The following is an 18,785-nucleotide window of genomic DNA, read 5'->3' on the forward strand; positions in this document are numbered from 1 at the left end:
ATAAAGAGAGCCTTAGTGTGCCTCAAGATAACGACTGTCAAAGTGCACAAGGTGTCCAAGGTAGCAAAGACCAGCCCAGTATTGAACTAAAAGGTATCCCTACTCCAGAAATGAAAATGTTGGTTCCAGAAGAACAATCAAAAAAAGATGGGCAAGCCTTAGACACCAGTAAGCTTCCAGTCTTGGAGGAGAGTAAAACCATGGTATCTCCAGCTATGAGGGAAGCACCAACTTCTTTAAGTCAACTTCTTGATAATTCTGGAGCTCCTAACGTAACCATTAAGCCTCCTGGTCTGACTGGTCTTGAAATGGCACCCATAGTCACCACTGGTGAGGAGCTGAAGAAGATAGCTGTCATTCCTCCGCTGCAAGATTCATCCTCGAGCAAAGAGCCATCTAATTCGCTTAGCCTGCCTCAAAATAATGAGCCCTGTTCAAATCCAGGGCACCAGGAACTGGGAGAAATAAACTCAAACGTTGCACAGAGTGTTCCTCCAGTAATGCAGAGGCCTGTCAGCTCTTCTTCTATTTCAGGTCCTTTACCCCCCAACCAGATCACAGTTTTTGTAACTTCAAACGCTATTACATCTTCTGCTAATACATCAGCACCATTGCCATCTCACTTGCAACCTGCGTTAGTGTCAACTGTTGTCACAATGCCCAACGTAGGGAGCAAAGTTATGGTTTCTGAGGGACAGTCAGCAGTTCAGTCTAATGCCCGGCCACAGTTTATTACACCTGTTTTTATAAACTCATCGTCAATAATTCAGGTTATGAAGGGCTCTCAATCAAGTACGATTCCAGCAGCCCCAATGACTTCTAACTCTAGTCTAATGCCTCAGTCGGTCGCGGTTGTTGGTCCTTTGCATATACCGCAGAATATAAAGTTCTCCTCTGGGCCTGCTCCTCCCAGCACATCATCCAGCAGCCCTGTTTCTAGTATTCCCACCAGCAGGCCACTGGTTCTTAATCCCTTGGCACCTCCTATTCAGCTGCCTTCTCCCGCTACAACTTCTTCCAATGTTCCTTCACATCTTCCTGCTCAGCAAGTCAAAGACTTCAGCCCAGAGGAGACTTCTTCTCAAAGTGGTGGGTCGAGTGACCAGTGCTCTGTTACAGCAACGCAGTCTGGACCTGTTGTTTCACCTCTTCTTACGAGTAGTCCAGGATCTGGGAACAGACGCAGTCCTGTTTCATCGAGTAAGGGAAAGGGAAAAGTAGACAAGATTGGCCAACTCTTGCTGACTAAAGCATGCAAGAAAGTCACTGGCTCCCTTGAGAAAGGGGAAGAGCAATATGCTTTGGACGGAGAAGCAGAAGGTCAGGGTTTAGAAACGTTGGTCCCAAGTAGTTTGGGCACAGAGCAATCGCCAGCAGAACTAGATAACAAAACTGTGACACCTCCAGCACCCAGTCTTATAAAACAGAGCACTTCTGGGCCTGGCAATTCGAGCGTCAGTGCTGCGGCTGCTGCTCCTGCCTCCGCGTCTCCAAGCGCGTCAACAAGCACTCCTCCTACGGGCGTACTGTCGGTTGTCACCGCTCCCGCAGTCCCGGACCTCGCACCTGCAGCACCAAGCACTAACGGTAGTAACCACGGCAGTTTACCGGCTGAGCAAACTGGGGGTGGTGTGGCGGAGGAAAAAGCAGGAGCACATCAGGAACTGCTACAAAGCGCAGGTGAGTCCGGTGCTACCCTGCCTAAGTGGAAGAAATGCGATTGCTTTTGTAAACTTCCTAGGTGCTTTTTGCACCCACATAATAAAATTCAGACGCTGTAGCCAAGGCTGACAGCTGCTTTTTTATTTCCAATATCTGAGTGACACCCAGGCTTGTATTTCACTAAGATCCATGTTTCAGATGTTTTATTTCGGTTTCCATTTACTGCTTAAATGGGGTATTTGTTCACGAACATATGATGCAGTAATAGAGGAGTGACTTCGCCTAACTGTTAGAAGTGGGGAGATAAAGTGGGTGTATCGGTAATGACAAAAGTAATACTTAAGATGTCGTTTATACTGGTAGATGTACTGGTGTTCTGCTTCAATCCTGACAGAGACTTTTTATTTTTGTAACTTATTTCCATTTATTGACCTAATTACAATACTTCGAGTTAATAATACTAGTTCCCTCTCTGAATAACTTTAACCCCCTAGGAAAAGAGCTGAATAATCTCCAGAAAAAACACTTTATGTCTCAGGAAAAATTAAAATGCTCATCTCAGAGAAATACCTGAAAAAGTCATTATAAGTGAATTGCACCCACTTAGAAACATAAAATACTTTCGCATCTGAACTGTTTTCTCCTTTACTATTTTAATTTGAGCATCTGACAGACTTGATTTATGACATTGCTATTTCTTGATGCCATTTTTAATCTGTTGAAAATGGTGTGGAAATAAACCATCACCCTTGAAGTAAGCTGTCTGAATATCCGTTGTGCTTTACATCATGAATTTAGACACAGAAGATAAAATCATGGAAGATAAAATCCACAGAAGTCAGTAGAATTGAAAACTTCAGTTTGAATGTGACTTTCCATGTGGCTATTAGATGCATGTTATAGCTGTATGCCACTAGAAAATGGAAATTTTTACTTTGAGCTTCAGAGAAGGAATTTTGGTTTGTTAGGAGAAAAATGGAAGTGAATATTCTTTATTTAAGCAGGAATACATGTTCTTCCTAAGTTCATTATCACATATAAGAGAAGACTAGAAGGCATTAATCCAACAAGAATTGTTTTTCCGTCTTATTTTTTTAACTTGGCAACCTAAGAAAAGTTAAGTCACATCATCTTATTGCCAAAGGACTTCAAGGGAGCCTCTGGAGCATATTTCATTGAAAAAGTGAGGACATTGATTCATTAACAAAGACGCTGTTTTTCCCCAGAACTTCTCTTGAAATGAGCATTAAACTGAGAGAGACTAATCTCTTTAATTTCTAGGACTTTCTTTAATTTCTCAGTCTGGTGAAAAACTGTTACCTTTCAAAATGCGTTTTATGATGCTTAATTTCGTTATTATTCTAGTTCGAGAAAACTTGCTTGGGCTAGTTTTGCCAAAGTTTGTTTTTAAAGCTGGGGAAGGTGTGTGTCGGGAGGGGAAAGTAGAGGGTAGGTTAAAAAAATGGCATGTGTGAATGAAAACATGCAGTAAGCTGGAAGATACAGCATTTTGTAAAAGCAGCCCGATTGCACAACAGAAAATTCTTGTGACTCCTTTTGAAAATAATGCTTTTTCCCTCCACTTTTATTCTAGCATCCTCTCAACATTTAACACAGAAAAAAAGTTCAGTTGCAACATCAGAAAGTACTGTTCAAAGAACAGGTAAATCTTCCTTTGGAAAAGCGGAATATAGGTGAACTAAACTCTTTATGTTTGTAACTGAAAATGCATTTATTTTAATGCATATTTTAATGGTCACTAATAACGCTTGGTAGTTTGGGGGTTGGGTGGTTTTTTATTTATTTGTGCTTTTGGGATTGCTTTTCTTTGTTAGATACATTGTGCTTTAGAAGTCTCCAAAGCCTTGTTGGAGATTCAGTACGGGATCAAGTAAAACAAATGAAAAAATCACCAAGGCAGTTTTTAGATATTCAGTGGTAAGCTGGAGGAACTGAGTTCTTGTGTTTGGGTTTTGAAGTTTTATTAAGAGCAAATAGGGGTTTTTCTTTTATATGGGACACTTACGAAAATATTTTCAAAAGCCATGGGGGGAACGTAAGTTTTAGAGTGGTAATCCTTTTTTTCTGTTCAGCTTTTAATGCACCCTCAGCAGCGTTTCAGGGGTGGAGCCCTGTCAGATGACTTTTTGTTGTTGCCATCTATTCTCATGGTGCTTCACCATCAGTTCTGTGGTGTTTTAAAAAAGTAATTTCCAAGATGAGTGGGGAAAATGGGTAGATGTGGACTTGTGCATGGGAAGTGCCACTCTCCATCAATTTGCCATGTCTGATATGATTAGAAGTAGAGCTTTCGGAAAGTAAAAAATATACTAAATTGCTTTCTTTGAACTTCCACTTAAACAGAGATGTTCATGCACCCTGTCGAGTTACATCTGACTCATTGCCCCAGCGCTGATGTGGCTGCACTAGGGAGTTCCTGCTGGGGGGAAGTGCTGACGTTACCGATTTTTACTATTGGCTATTCTCCCTGTTCAAATTGTGGTAGGAAGAAAAGAAACTCTTTCCTTGTGTTGCTCAGTCTATTTTTCTTTTGTGACCAAGACGTCTGTTTTTCCCAGACAGTGCTATATACAATCCACTGCAGAGTCTGATGTTCCGACAGTACAAATTGTAAGGGGTATCTACCATAAGGGAACAGATATTACCTGTTTTCTTACCTTTTTTTACACCTTTATTCCTTGTGCACACTCTAGCAAACTTCAGCTACTAGACTGATCTTTAAGATCATGGTTTTGTGCACCACTGGCCCCAAGATTGTAGGGTGTTTAAGGGTGAGATGAAGTACACTATAGGCAACGTGACAGAGGAACAGTGAGTTAATACATTACATTTTAATGGTAATCCCTAAACCACTGGCAGTTTCTCACCAGAGGTGCTGTGTTTACATATAGATACTCCCTCTCAGCAAAGGATCTGGTGGCTATGGGGAGAATTAAAAGATTAGAAATCTTACATGATGAAAAGGAGAGCTCTTTATTGTGGTGAAGACTCAAAATGAAACCTGATCTGTATGTGTAAAATCGCAATGACACAGAGAGAGAGAAAGAAGGCAGGTCAGACCTCTCTTTACATCATCTCCCCGAGAGATTTTTTCCCAATTCAAAAGTATAACTGGGCTTCAGAAAATTACCTTCCTTTGCATTAGAAGAGATTGCTGTGAGAGGAGGTTGGGTGAAGGCCAAATTTTACAAGCATGATAGATCCAGGTTAGTATTTTTAAGGTTTAAAATTAATAAAACCTAGAAGTTTTAGAAGTAATAAACTGTCTGAAATGGAAGTTAAAAAAGGACTGTAGCCCTTGTCAGGAAGTCTCTCTACAGCTTTCTTCTGGAGGGTTCCTTTTAACTTTCCTGTGTCTTAGCTGGTGCAGGCCACAATTGGAAAGAGCGCTTGGCTGATGTGGTACTTGGTTCGATACGTTAGCTGGCTTGGCTTTGAGAGAAACGATAGACGAGAGAAGTTCTTCAGACCTAGACATGATGAGAAAAATGTGAGGTAGTCACGCTTTGTCAGTGGGTGTGTACTTCTACAGCAGACTTTAAAATTATCTTTTTCTCTTGTAGAACTTGAAACAAATGCTCCAGTAGTTGCTGGTCAAAGGTAAGGAGACAGTTTGTGTAGATTCAGATAGATGTAGCTGTCATGGGAGGAAGGCCCTTTCTCTTTGCTTCAATCGCACAACTTCTGCTACTGCTTTTCATTTTCTTGTCCATACTCTTTCTGTTCTGCTAAGAAATGGGGCTAGTTGAATGTTTCAAAACATTGCTGAAATGCAGAATGTGAGGTAACTTTTTTCCGAGTCTGTCTTAGTGCTTTGGGCAGTGTTTCCTCTTACCCCTTCCAGCCTGAATGTTTCACATCCTGGAAGGGTCTTGATGGTTCCACTGTTGGATATTTTCTGAAAACAAATCAAAACTAAAACCCCCAGAGCCTGCAGTTTAGCTGTCATGTGAATTTTTATTTGCTGAAAGTAAATCTTTCTAAAGGTTGTTGTTCTTCTGCCTTCGTGACTCTTTTCTCCAGATTTCCTTCCGTGTTTGCTTGTTGACACTTTGCTGAAACCTGATAGGAAAGCCAGGTAGAAACTTCATCTTTTTCCAGTTAAGACATTCAGTAATTAAAAGATCAAATTTCAAATGGTTGTGTTCTGTCAGAAGAAAATATGGTTTACAGGATCTATTTCTGTTAGATTCTAAACGCACCAGGCTCTTAAACTCAGTCTAGGCAGCTGTAATGACAGACCTTCGTAAGGTTTTTGGATAACTGTGCTGGCGCAACTGGCCGGGTTTTTGATGCTGCCCTCATCAGCGGAGCGATCCCCTAAGCCAGGGCAAGAGGTGCCGTTCACTCATTTGGTTCATCACAAAATGAGGCAGTGTCTCCTTCTGCCAGGGAGGTAACGCAATACACTTTCTCAGATCAGGAATGACTCTGAATTGAATATTTAACTATATTAACCTGCACGTGCATTGGGATCTTTCTAGTTGTACCAAAGATGAACTGAAATTTCACGACAAGTTCTTTTTAGGGTAGATTTTTTCTAAAAAGCTGAAGGTGCAACACTTGGCAGGTGAGCAGGTTCTCCAAATGAAGTGTCCTTGCATGACTGATTTCTGAACTCATTCAGCGCATCAAATTACTGCAGGTGCATTTCTGTTTGGATTTTTCTGGACTGGTGCTTTTCTGAGCAAGACTGGAAAAGAAGGGAAGTTTTCAGGCAAACTGTGAATCTAGCGATGGCTGATACCACAGCGGTCAGCTTTGAGCTCTGGGAGTTAAAACGCCACACGGTACAAACCTTAGAGGAACCTTGCAACCTACAAAGCACTAGAAATATTTTTACTTGGGCCAACTTAATTTCCTCCGATAAAAGGAGAGGAGTGATGTGTTGGTTCCTACGAGACAATCCAAGCTATGGAATCTGTAAAAATTATCTGTAATAACTGAACTTCAGCTGGTGATGCCTGTTTGCCTACCTGCAGGCATCCTCTGAAGTAGGTGGCTGTTGTTTCAGCTGCCCAGGTTACTCAGCAGAAGACCAGTTTGTGACCTGCTTGGGAGATTTGGTTTGTAGGTTGCCCGTAATACTGACTTGCGGGGAAATAGATTTCGGTGTGTATTTTGTGTCTGAGACAATCCACGTGCTTCCATATTCTCCTCTACTGTGTGTTTTCTTGCTTGAGAATGTTTGTCACTCCTTTCATTGACAAACTGTGTTTTATTTCAGATATCTGTTTCTTAAAACTATGAGAATTTGTAGTAGTTTTTCCTGTCAAAGCAGGGCTTCCTCTGAAACAGTGACATTTAGTGGAACCTCTGTAACGCACAGGTCTGCTCTGGGTGTTTTCAGTCAGTTCTCTGATTAAGGCAGCCTTTCTTGAAATCTTGCAAGTATCACCCAAAGGGCATGAAATGAGTTTTCTTTCTCATTTTCCATTATCAGCAGAATGATTTATTTGATTAATTACTTACCTTTGAATTCATAGGAGGTAAGTTTAGCTTAATCTTCAGAAACAATTTAGTCATCAGAAATTGTCTGGCATTAATGCATTAAGGGAAAACCACCCAAATCTCAGGATGAGTTTACAGGATTAAGAGTGATAAAATAAAAAAGGACTTTAATTATAAAATGTAGCGCTCCATTTATTGTCTCAGTGACAAGAAACATGGATTTCCACACTACCTAAAATTATTTTTTTTATAACAGAAAAAGCTTTCTGTTATAAAAAAAAATATTTTAACTTCAAGCTTCAAAGCTTGAAGAAAGTTCTAAATAAACCTTAAGCTTTTTAATATGTGAAGAAATCACTTGGATCAATGGAGTGACTCTTTTTAATAAAAACAAAAGCTGGCATACTCGCTGGAGAGTTCATAATTCCTCCTTATGTTCATCTGCAATTTCAACTCTGTATTCCCATATCGTAGCAGTCTCTAATGTAACTTGTTTGCTTTTCCTAGACTTCAGTAATGGTGGCACCTGTGGAAAACAGAGCAGACAATTTATAATGCATCTAATTTCTTGGGCTTCTAATGTTGAAAATATTCTCTTTGAGGACTTCTCAATTCTGTATCCTCTGATAATTTTTAATAGAAATGGACTATACTCTGGCTTACTCAGGTCATTCTTCATCTGATAAAACTTCTGGTATCTCTAGCATTTCATATCTTCAGTGCTAATAGTCCGGAACTGGTACCTGTGTCGGTCCATCCTCCAGCTTGTCTGAGTTGCATAGGAAAACATAATTCTTCTTACACTTCATCAGAAATATTTTGTCCCACTTTATTAGTAATGAGACAAAAGAGAATTGTGAAAAGTCTAAAACTCCAAATAGAAGAAATTCAAGAACAGAGGATTCTGCCGCTTCACAGGAAACTGTAGAGAACGGACAGCGCAAGAGGTCCTCCAGACCAGCATCTGCATCCAGCACTGCAAAAGGTAAAATGCACAGCCATCATTTCTCTGGAGAGGGCGGGAAGTAACACACTTCCCCAAATAATAATCCTTTCAATAACTGCCTCATAACAATGGTTTACAGCTTGTAAACGTTGTGTGCTTTTAACTCTAGTTTCAAGGATTTAGACACAGGTTGGTGTTGAAGTGTTTACCGACATCTGTACTGGCAGTAAATCTTGTATGAATTTCCCATTGTTAAATTTGTGGAACTGGTTTTCTGCAGTACTCATCGACGTAGTGTTCAGCAAGCTTGCCTAGTTGAAGTTGAATTCTCTTGGCAGGAACGTGTTGCCATTAAAAGGACTGTACTCAAGTAAAAAAACTGACTTTTTTTTTCCCCGTGAAGCCTGAAAGACACAAGACAAATGCTTAAGTCTTCCCAAGTGCACGATAAGCTCTTGTGAAGCCAAATGCTGTGGTTCAGGCACGCTCAGAACGCTGCCTGGATGGCAGCCTGGAGCATCGAGGGGTGCTGTGTGCTAGCACACAGAGCCTCAGCTGTTCTTTCCAAGAACATGTGAAATCCTAAAGTTACAGATATTAACCCATGGCATTAGCAGTTGCTGACATGCCTTTTTTCTACACAGGTTACAATCTTTAACAAAGTATGCAGCATTTGTGTGATAACACACGGTCATTACTGGAATGCACGGTCCACGGTGCCATTCTGCATTTCAGAAGCTAACTGTGTCAGCTCCTTATGTTTAAGGGTCAGAAAAATTCTGGTGGACGAAAGTTGCGTGAGAGGGTAGAGGGAGACCGTCAAGAGGCAACATTCGACCAATATTTTAAAGATAACATACAGAAAAAGAGGTATTGATATAAAATTATTATAAAAGGAAGTCAAGTTGAATTCAGCAACCATTTTCCATACTGAAGATACTAAAGTTTGATAGTGAGAATATTTGCATTTTAAGAGTTTCAGAGAAGACTTCCAGTTATATGTAATTGTGCAATAACTCTAAAAGATTACATGAAGGGACCTATATGTTCTGCACTTTTGTGGCTGCTGAATTTAATTAAATTCATTTCTTGTGGCAGGATTGTGCAGAAGAATCTAAGTCTGTATTGTAAAAATAAATTATCTTTTATGATTGTGAAGAAAAGTTTGAATAATGTGAAGCCAATGTAAAATCGATTTGGTGATACCTTCCTGAATTTGAGGGGATCTGAAACGTATGACCTGCCCCACACACTGTAATGAATAAACCTAAAGATGACAACCAGTGGCACGTCAAATTCTGAAAATTTGGGAACATGAAAGTACATCAATTTTAAATAATACCAGAACTCACTTAGGGGTTTCGTACTGACTGTATTACTTGTTTACCTCTGTAAGTAAAATCATTGTTTTTAAAACATGCATCTGAAACTGCCGCAGTATCTATGGGTTTTGCTTGAAAACGGTGTAGTGCCCTGGGCTTTGGTTACGTTATCTCCCAGCGAGCAACTGCCTCCTTCAAGCTGTAGAGAAAATGAGCAAAACAAGACTCTCTTGTGCAAGAGAACAGGCTGGAGGACTAGTGAGGTAGCTGAAGAAGTGTGACGAGGTTTGCCACTTGTGCCTACGCTGTTCTACATGTTTATTAGTGAATCATAGCTTAAGAAAGGATGTTTGTTTTGTGTGCTCCTGCCCTCCTCTTAGACATCTCCGGTTGCGTTATCTGTGTCCTGAGAAACTCGCTGATCCATGTTAAAGAGAGGGCGGGGCTGGGAGGAGCTACCTTTTGAGATAGAGGCTGATTGAGGTCATTATAAAAATGGCAATTAGGAAAAACTGAAATATAGCCGGGAGAGAGAAGCAGACTGACCAGTTCATGTAAGAATTCCCTTGCTAGGCATCAGGAAGGAGGAGCAGACGGGTAACTGGAAGGGAAGAGGACAGACTGAAAGGCAGCCCTTGTCCATACGTACATGGCACGCTTCAGTGTGCAGGTTTTGAGTAGAAGCAGGTGAGGGAGATGCTGGTGATGCTCACAAGATGCTGGTGATGCTCACAAGGGACTGGGACAGGTACTGAGCACTGCTGACTGCTGGCCCATTCGTTCTCCCAAGCGCGGGGACTTCAGCGGCAGCAGGGATGGCTACAGCCAACGCTGCTGCTGACCAAGCTACCGAAAAGTAGCGTTGCTGCTTGGAGGGAGCTGCAGTGACTGGAGGTCGTGCCTGTTAAGATGTTTCACTTCTGAAAACTGGTACTGTATTGGTATTTTTCACTTTTTGGAGTACCTTTCCAGCAAGGGCTGTTTCAGTGTTTACTGTAGCTACAAGTTTGTTAAATTTTGAACTGTTGATTTTTTTTTTTTTTTTAATACAATGTTTAACAGCCATGGAGTTGTACGGTTGCTTTTCTAGTTTTAGATGTCTTGGAAATGTTTTCCCTTTTGACTCTTAAAATACACACAGCTCTAATAGCTTTTGGAAAGTATTGTACGTAGCCAAAGATACATTGCCAACGTTTAAAATCACATTTTTAAAAAATCTAAAGATGCAAATACACTTGGTCCGTACTCTTTTCTTCTTTTTTGTTTTGAAATGGAAACTTAGTGCCTTGGTAAGTGCACTGAAAATGTCATATGCTTTCACTGTAGCTTCTGCAAGTGCTTCTGCTATATAATATTTTGTATCTTTCTACATAAGCTGTTTTTCTGTGAATCATAGTGTACACTGAAGAGACGACTTTTCTAATGACCTGACTTTCCAAGGACTCAGACAACTAGATTCTTAACTTGCATGACAGGCTCCAGAATATCTTCCTAAGTTTCTCTATAACACCGTCTCCATGATGCTTGGGGCTGCCTGAGCAGTTTGTGCCCGGCGCTGTATGGCTGTTTCACGGAGACTTCCTTCTGTGGTACGGCTTGAGCAAGTTGTGGCATGTGGGGACCTAAAGTTAAAGAACAGTTAAAAATAGACGACTCCTGTTTTTAAGGCCGTTATATTAGGACTTCATAAATGTTAAACTCACAACACTCGGAAATAGTGTCCGAACAGAAGCAAGGGGGAACGTTGTGTTGTGTCGCTGCTGACGGCTGTCGTCAGGGCACAGGGTCCATTTGTGTCACGTCTTGCGAAGAGTCAGTCCCGCTTCCGTGGAAATCCTGGTCTTCAGAGGTTTTCCACGCTGGTGTGATTTTGGAAAAATAAAAGGGCAATCTGTGCACCTCTGGTGAATGGCTTACCGACTTCGTATCCATGCTTTTTTTCTTCTCTTAATTTCAGAAACGAGTGCCAGTGCAATGCAGTCAAAAAGAAGAAAATCCAAGTAAATTACTGCATGGAAACATGAAACTTGTAAATGAGTGTGAATTTACCAATAGCAATTTTGAGCTGTGATTTTTCTTTTTTAAATAAAATTCTGTACAGTAAGTCATTTTAATATTATACTGTTCCCAGTAAATGATTTTTTTTTCTAAAAACCAGATAAATAGATATAAAAACTGGGTTCTTCTAAAACCCCCTGGATTTCCAAAGCGAAGTCCAGGGTTAGCACATTAGGTTAATGTGTTTGTATGAAATGGAAGGGGAGGGGAAGACAATTGTAAATTTATTTGTTTCCACTTTTCATAAACAAATTAGAATACAGGGTTGTCATTTTTAGGTATTAAAATAATGTATTGTGCTGTTGTTTAAGTACTGTATGTGAATAGCAGTAAGAGGGTTTATAAACAAACCTGATCTTGTTTGGAAATGTAAATAATTTTATTATATAGTAGATCTGATGTATTTGTTGTAGAAATGGACCAGTGAAACAAAAAAAAAATAAATTTAAGGGTTTGTATAATGTGGAATCCCTCATGCTCTAAATAAATGTTATTGTCCTATAATTTGGGTTGTATTATTATTAGCAGCACCAGCAGCATCATTCCAAATGGGAAGATTGAAGGGATTATTTAGAGCTCCGGGCCTGCAAGCTCCTTATATGGAGCTTTAGAAAGGAATTTGTTTAACCACAAACGAATTAACTGATGCAGCTGTTCTTGCAAAGCAGGAAACAAACCACACAGAGGCCCCTCTGCCGCCCTCGGGGTGCGCGCAACGAGTACGTAGCGAGGAGACCCCGAAGACGGCACTCCCCACGCATACAGCTTCTCGGCAGGAAAACACAGCAGAGGAAAATGCTGGATTAAATGGTTTGAAGGCCGTCTGAAATGTGGTAGCCTGAAGTATATTTATCTGGATAACTATGCTGCCGTCAGCGGGGGCTGGTTTGTGTGCTGCCGCGGAAAGTGGGTCAGCCCCTGTGTTCCGGGAAGCTCCCATGGTGGGAAGCCAAGAAGCCGCTCTGTCGGATTGTTTGTTGCTTTGTGCACAAATAGATACTTTTACCTTTTTTCTTTTCTTCCATGATTTAAAAAATATATTTGTGTCTGTTAAATATGAATTGTCATTAAATATATGTTGTCACCTTTTAGAATGACGTAAATTACCTATTTGTGCACAAGGTAATAGATGCTGAGCGAGGCTAATTAATGTCTCTGGTCCTCGCTATCAGAGTTTGGGTGTTCTGTGTCTTTCACATGGGAAGAGCCAGCTGTCGGCACAGGAACACCGCCTCCCTCCGCGCCCCCAGAGCCCCCGTTCCCTGAAACCCCCGCTCTCCCCCAGGTGCTCACGCTGCTCTTGCTTTACGGGCGGGAGGGTGGTATGAAGCTGGTTTCCACAAAAAGTATCTACTCCTTTAGGATTATAGATCCATACGTGCACATTTATTTGCACGTATTATCTTCGGTGTGCACTCACACACACACGAGCACCGTCGATAGGAAGCAGTTTCTGAACTGGCTCATTTTTACTACTTCCATCCTCCACGTTGCATTTCTTAACCCTCGTCTTCAGTTGGCCAGTTCACAAAATTGGTTTTATTCCACGCGTCGGTTTGTGCGAAGGACAAGGCGGGATCACCCCACGCTCATCAGAAGACTTTGGTGGGGTGGGGGAGGCCCCGCTGTTGGTGTTGGTGTTTGATGTCCTACCCACTGGGTCTCCCCGAAACGCAAGGGGCGAGTGTGCAGGTAACCTGACATCCACCCTGCCCCGGGCTTGGCCTCGCCACTGCTACTGCTGCTCAGGTCGGGTGGGAAGTTTTGGAGAATGAGGAGCTGGGCAAAGTCCACAAAACTGGAAGGTCGTCTTCACAGGCAAGGTCCACGTATCAATGAAAGAGGGGAAGGGACGGGGAGCACTCGGGGTTGCAGAAAACGCCACGCTGGAGGCAGCAGACGGGCTTCGGGACAGGGTCACCATTTACAGGGACGTGGACCTCGGGAAAGGACAAATGCAAGGTCCTACGCATGGGAAGCAGCTCTGCAGTCAGAGGCCTCCAGGAGAGGAAGCTAAGCCCGGCTTAATGCAGCGAGATGGGCTGCTGTACCAGGCTGTGCTAGCAGAGGTGTAGCCAGCGGGGAAGGGAAGGTCCCCTTGGCACCACATCTGGAGTATTTCCACCACCACCACCCCCACAGACACACAAGAAAGAAGTTGGTAGCGTAGAGGGGACACAATAGAGGGCCACCGAGATGGCCAGGGGCTGGGAACACCTGGTCAAAGAGGAGAGATTGAGGGAGATGGGCTTCATCACCCTTTCAGGTACTGGAGAAGATGGAGCCAGGCACTTATGGAGGTGCGTGCTGAGAGGAGGGGACACCACTAGAATGAACGGAAAGAGAGGAGGTTTTGGCTGGATAGAACAGAAGATTCTCCCTGGGGACAGCTGGGCACTGGACCAGGGCTCAGAGAGGTGGCGGGATCTCTCTCTTTGGAGATGTTCAAGAATTGGCTGGACAAAGCCCTGTACAACGTGGTCTGAATTCGGTATTTACCCTGCTGTGAGCAGGAGGTTGGACTGAGGACCTCCTGAGGTCCACCCCAGCCCGAATGACCCTGTGCTTTGTCTCCCGTGTCTGAATTTGGTTCTCCCATGAGAAGGTTTATCAAAGCTCGCTCTTACCTATTTTTTCATTCCCGATATCTAACCTAAGAACTCCTTGAAGTGCTGCTCCCGGCAGCTGAGGGATGGCGGGTGTAACACCCAGAGCACCCCTTGGCTTTGCTCTGCTGGAGGAGCTGGCGCAGCCACTGGGCTGCTCCACTTGGAAAGCCCCATCTCACCCCTGCTCCAAAGCGGGTTGCTTATGGCCATGTCCGCTCTCATTTTGGGCATTTCCAAGGATGGAGACTCTTCAACCTCACTGGACAACCTGCATCTGTGGTCAGCCACCCTTGCAGTAAAAAAGTGTTTCACAGAATCACAGAATTATTAAGGTTGGAAAAGACCTTTAAGATCATCGAGTCCAACCATCAACCCAACACCCCCATGCCCACTAAACCATGTCCCGAAGTGCCATGTCCACACGTTTTTTGAACACTTCCAGTGACGGTGACTCCACCACCTCCCTGGGCAGCCTGTGCCAATGCCTGACCACTCTCTCCATAAAGAAATCTTTCCTAATATCCACTCTAAACCTCCCCTGGCGCAACTTGAGGCCATTTCCTCTCGTTCTAACGCTGGTTACTTGGGAGAAGACACCAACCCCCACCTCACCACAACCCCCTTTCAGGCAGTTGCAGAGAGCGATGAGGGCTCCCCTCAGCCTCCTCTTCTCCAGACTGAACACCCCCAGTTCCCTCAGCCGCTCCTCGTCAGACTTGCGCTCCAGACCCCTCATCAGCTTCGCTGCCCTTCTCTGGACACGCTCCAGCATCTCAATGTCCTTCTTGTAGTGAGGGGCTCAACACTGAACACAGAGTTCGAGGTGCGGCCTCACCAGTGCCCAGTACAGGGGCACGATCACTTCCCTACTCAAATTTCCTTATGTTTAAGTGGAATTTCTTTTCTTTCTGACCTCAGTTTGTGCCTCTCATCCTGCCCCTGGGCTGAGAAGAGTCCAGCTCCATCTTCTGTACTCCCCGCCTCAGGTGTCTGCACACATGGATAGGATCCCCCCGAGCCTTCTCCCCCAGGCTGAGCCGTCCCAGCTCTCAGCCCCTCCTCATCGGTCGGGTGCTCCAAGCCCTTAATCATCTTAGAGGTCTCTCTCTGCCTCTCAGTTCTAAGGCGGGTGGTAAGAACGTTTCAGGCTGTTGTGTGGAGGAACAGCTGACGCTGTAGAGATCGGCTGATGTGGGACTCATCTTTCTCAGGGCAACCAGCATCTGCTTTAGCCCTTGCAACTTCTACTGAGTTTTAGGGTTTGGTAATGGGGAGGGGAAAAAAATCCCCTCCCCTGTGCATCCTTGTCTTCAACGGGGTCTTTTTTCTAATTGGCGTGTCTCTGATAGTTATGGCATCGACTTTTAAAATCTTATTCTAAAAACCAAAGCTTTCTGCAAATGGGTTTAATTGCTGGCTTTAGAGGAATACACATAAAATAGAGTTTAAATATTTTTTTATTATTTCTTGTGTTTTTTTCTTTATATTAGATTTTTTTTTTCAGTCAAAAGACAGCATTACAGCCTAACAACCAAAACCAGGTTACATACACACAGGCACACTACATAATGTATTCCAGGCAGTCGTGTCCTTCAGTCTGTTGACACACGGCAAATGTTTAAACAACGTCCTACAAGAAGTAGACACCCTTTCTCTACTAACTTTGCTTACACCGATTTAACATGTAACACACAAAAAGGACATATTTTGTTAGCTTTGAGTTTCGGACAAGGTTTCAGTCCTACAGCACAGGTGATGTAGAAAAACGTGGGGCTTTTTTTTCCCGCTTCTCAAAATCCCGGTGTGGAAGTTGTCCCACGGTTGTAAGGCATTGAGCGGAGCACGGAGAACTGCTGCGCGGGCATCTGCTGGCTGGCGCGGGTCCTCTGCAGCCCAACCAGGTCAACCCGGGGCGGTGGTGGGCGCGGGGCCGCCAGCTGGGGAGGATAACGTTCTCCAACGCATTTAGGGAAGGCTTAAGGCAACCTTTTCCGACCAAATAGCACTTCCTCTTGGAAGGAAACACCGGCTATTGAACACGCCGACTGTCCTGGCGAAGCGCTAGTGCTCGTTCTGCCGCTGCTGCTCGCTCTCCACATACAAACCAGTGAGGAACTGGGGTTTAGGCTGAGCTTTTCAAAGCTGCCTAAGAGATTTAGCATCCAAAATGCTAAATGCTTTTTAGCTAAAATTAAAAAAAAAAATTTCTAAATGCTTTTTAGGGCATTAATTCTGTTAGACTTCTCTGAAAATCCCAGCATCCACTTTTAAAACAACATAGAAACACAGAAATATCGAAAACTGACTCCCCAGTCATCTCTTGCATAGGACTTTTAACTATAGTTCACTGATTTATTCAAGTTCTGCAGTTGTGTTAAAAAAAAGATGACAAATCATGAAAAATGGTGAAAGGCACATGTAGTCAGTCCAGCATGGAGGTGGATAATGCATGTGGATGAGTTTTACAAGCAGAATACTTAGGGTTCATACATACAAATAAAATGTTGCAGTGCTCAGTGGCTCTGTATGGATATATTTATGATACAAGAGAAAATATTACTATTTTACCATTATGCCTTGTGCTGTTCCCTCAGGCCTAGATTTCCCAAAGCATAATTGTGTCAATGCAAAGCCGTGGATAAGATTTCAGTGAGACTTGGGCGTAGCTGCTCCCGGCTTCCCTGACGTGGATCCACGAGGCGAACGTGAAAGAGTGGAGAAACTTTAGGGTCCCCTGTGTAACCCATTTTTAAGCTACTCTTAACAATTTACTGTGCTGGTTTCCCCCCCATTTGCAAGGAATAAAATCTCTCCCCCTGCCCCCGGTGATAAAATACGATCGGAGTGGGATTTTTGTGGTTAGCTGTAACAAAGCCAAAGCTTCGTGGCAGCGTTTCCATGCTCTGGGGCACGTGGCAGCATCCCTCTCATGGAACTTTGCACTTGCGCTGGGCACGGGGCTGGAAAAGGGACCCCCCCAACCAGCCCAGGAGGTGTTAGCTCAGGGTGAGTGTAAGGGACACACACCCGTGTGTCACCTCTCTGTAAAAAAGAATTTTAAAAAGGACCACACATAAGAGCCATCTTCGTTATTAAATGGAGCTGCTCATCTTCGTCATCCTCGCCCTTGTAAGGGAAGAGCTGTGGGTTCAGTTAGTGACACGGGTCTCTTTTAAGAAGCAGTAAAGGCCGTTTGATGATGCATCGATGAGCGGCGTGAAACCAGAGGCCACGGGGAGACCTCCTGCCCAAGCCGCCTCTGGTTGCCTGGCACCCGTGGCTGATGAGCGCTCCCACCACTGGCATCCCAGAGTCAAGCGGGGGAGAAGGCACCATCTCCGATGGGTTTGAGGATGCCTCTCGCCAAAAGAGGGTCTTGCCAACCACGCAGAGCCTCTCCCACCACTTCATCCAGCTTCTGCAGCCACATTCGTGTGGCCTGTGACAGCCGCTCTGGTCACGTTGATGGGACGAGGACTGAGCCCTTGAGGACGCTGCGAAATTATTCATGGCTTTGATGTTGTATTGAGCAGATCTGAGAGAAACGGGTGGAGGAGGAAAGCTCCACCTTGAAGAAGGCAAGCCCTGAGGCGGTCAGCCCCGCTGAAGGCCCTTTAATGTCCTCGGCTGCTCTGACGGTGGGAGTCGCTGGATGGAGAGGCTGCCAGCGTGGTGGGCGCCTGTCCTGGGGCTCCGGTCCCTGCAAGCGGCTGTGCTGAGGTCACACAGTCCTGTGCTGGACGAGGGCGTGGGGGGAAGCGCTGAGGACGGGTGTGGGGGCACGCTGGGGTGCTGGCGCATCCCCTCTGCCACCAGCAGCTATTCCCGAGTGCAGGCAGCGACGGAGCCGCAGCAAAACTGGAGGGACACCTGCGGCCCCGGCGGGAACAGCGGCTGCTGGCAGCCCCCGGTGGCTAAGGAGTCCCTGTGGCACCAGCCAGACGTGGGTGGCTTCTTGTCTTAAACCCGGACACTCAGGGAAGACTCGGGGACTGCCATCGCCCCATGCCCAGCACAGGGTAGCGGGGCTCGGCGCTGCCTTCTGGCAGGCAGCAACAGGCAGATGCCGAGAACCATTTTTCTTGACTTGAGGTGTCCTATCGCTTTTTCCTGGCTGTTTTCTAATTATTATATGGTTTAATCTTTGGGGACTGGCTTGGTTTTCAATAAATTCACCTGAAATTTAATTTCCACTTTATGCAGGGTGCTGGAACTGGTACTTATCCCCCACAGGAGTGATTGCAAAGCTGTGTGACTCAAGTCTGGAACCTCACTGGAGTATTTTTTCATCTTTTCTTTTTTTGTTCTGACTGGTATGACAAGACATCTAGTGGGGTTTTTTCCCCCCATTGGGACTGGATGTAAGAGGAAAAGGTATCAGTAAGACGTAAATGTAAAATCATCTATTGATTAGAAACATGCCTAAAGGAAGAATGAAGATTCCCACAGCGGTGATCTTTGGGATGAGCCATGCATTTATGTTATCCATGAAGAAAAAGAAATGCTGAATCCCATGGAAAGAATCATTTTCCTTCCAGATGGAGCTTTTACAGCAGAGATTTTTGGAAAGCACATTTGTGAGTGCAAGTTTCAGAGCACCGGGTGACAAGGGCTTTTGCCCCACCTCCCCTGCCAGGTCCCCCCAGCCTTGCAGTGAGGGCGAGAGCCAAAATTTGGTGAAAGGACTTTGTGGCGGCTGACGCGGCTGCCGGCAAG

At 44.2% G+C, this 18,785-nt stretch overlaps 1 protein-coding gene across 1 annotated transcript in view; it reads left to right on the forward strand.

Moving 5' to 3' along the window:
• Nucleotides 1-11,738, forward strand: part of LOC104619640 (nuclear receptor coactivator 6-like) — a gene marked incomplete at its 5' end in the record, with an annotated part of 14,066 nt that extends 2,328 nt beyond the window's left edge. Inside the window, 5 exons of the mRNA XM_010285586.1 lie at nucleotides 1-1,680; nucleotides 3,257-3,325; nucleotides 5,247-5,283; nucleotides 7,971-8,119; nucleotides 11,360-11,738. The exon at nucleotides 1-1,680 is cut by the window's left edge and continues 1,326 nt beyond it. Coding sequence (XP_010283888.1) covers nucleotides 1-1,680; nucleotides 3,257-3,325; nucleotides 5,247-5,283; nucleotides 7,971-8,119; nucleotides 11,360-11,406 — 1,982 coding nt within the window. The remainder of the gene's footprint in view (nucleotides 1,681-3,256; nucleotides 3,326-5,246; nucleotides 5,284-7,970; nucleotides 8,120-11,359) is intronic.
• Between the last annotated feature and the right edge of the window lie 7,047 nt (nucleotides 11,739-18,785).

Source organism: Phaethon lepturus, unplaced genomic scaffold (assembly GCF_000687285.1).
Source record: "Phaethon lepturus isolate BGI_N335 unplaced genomic scaffold, ASM68728v1 scaffold34474, whole genome shotgun sequence".
Lineage (NCBI taxonomy): Eukaryota > Metazoa > Chordata > Aves > Phaethontiformes > Phaethontidae > Phaethon > Phaethon lepturus.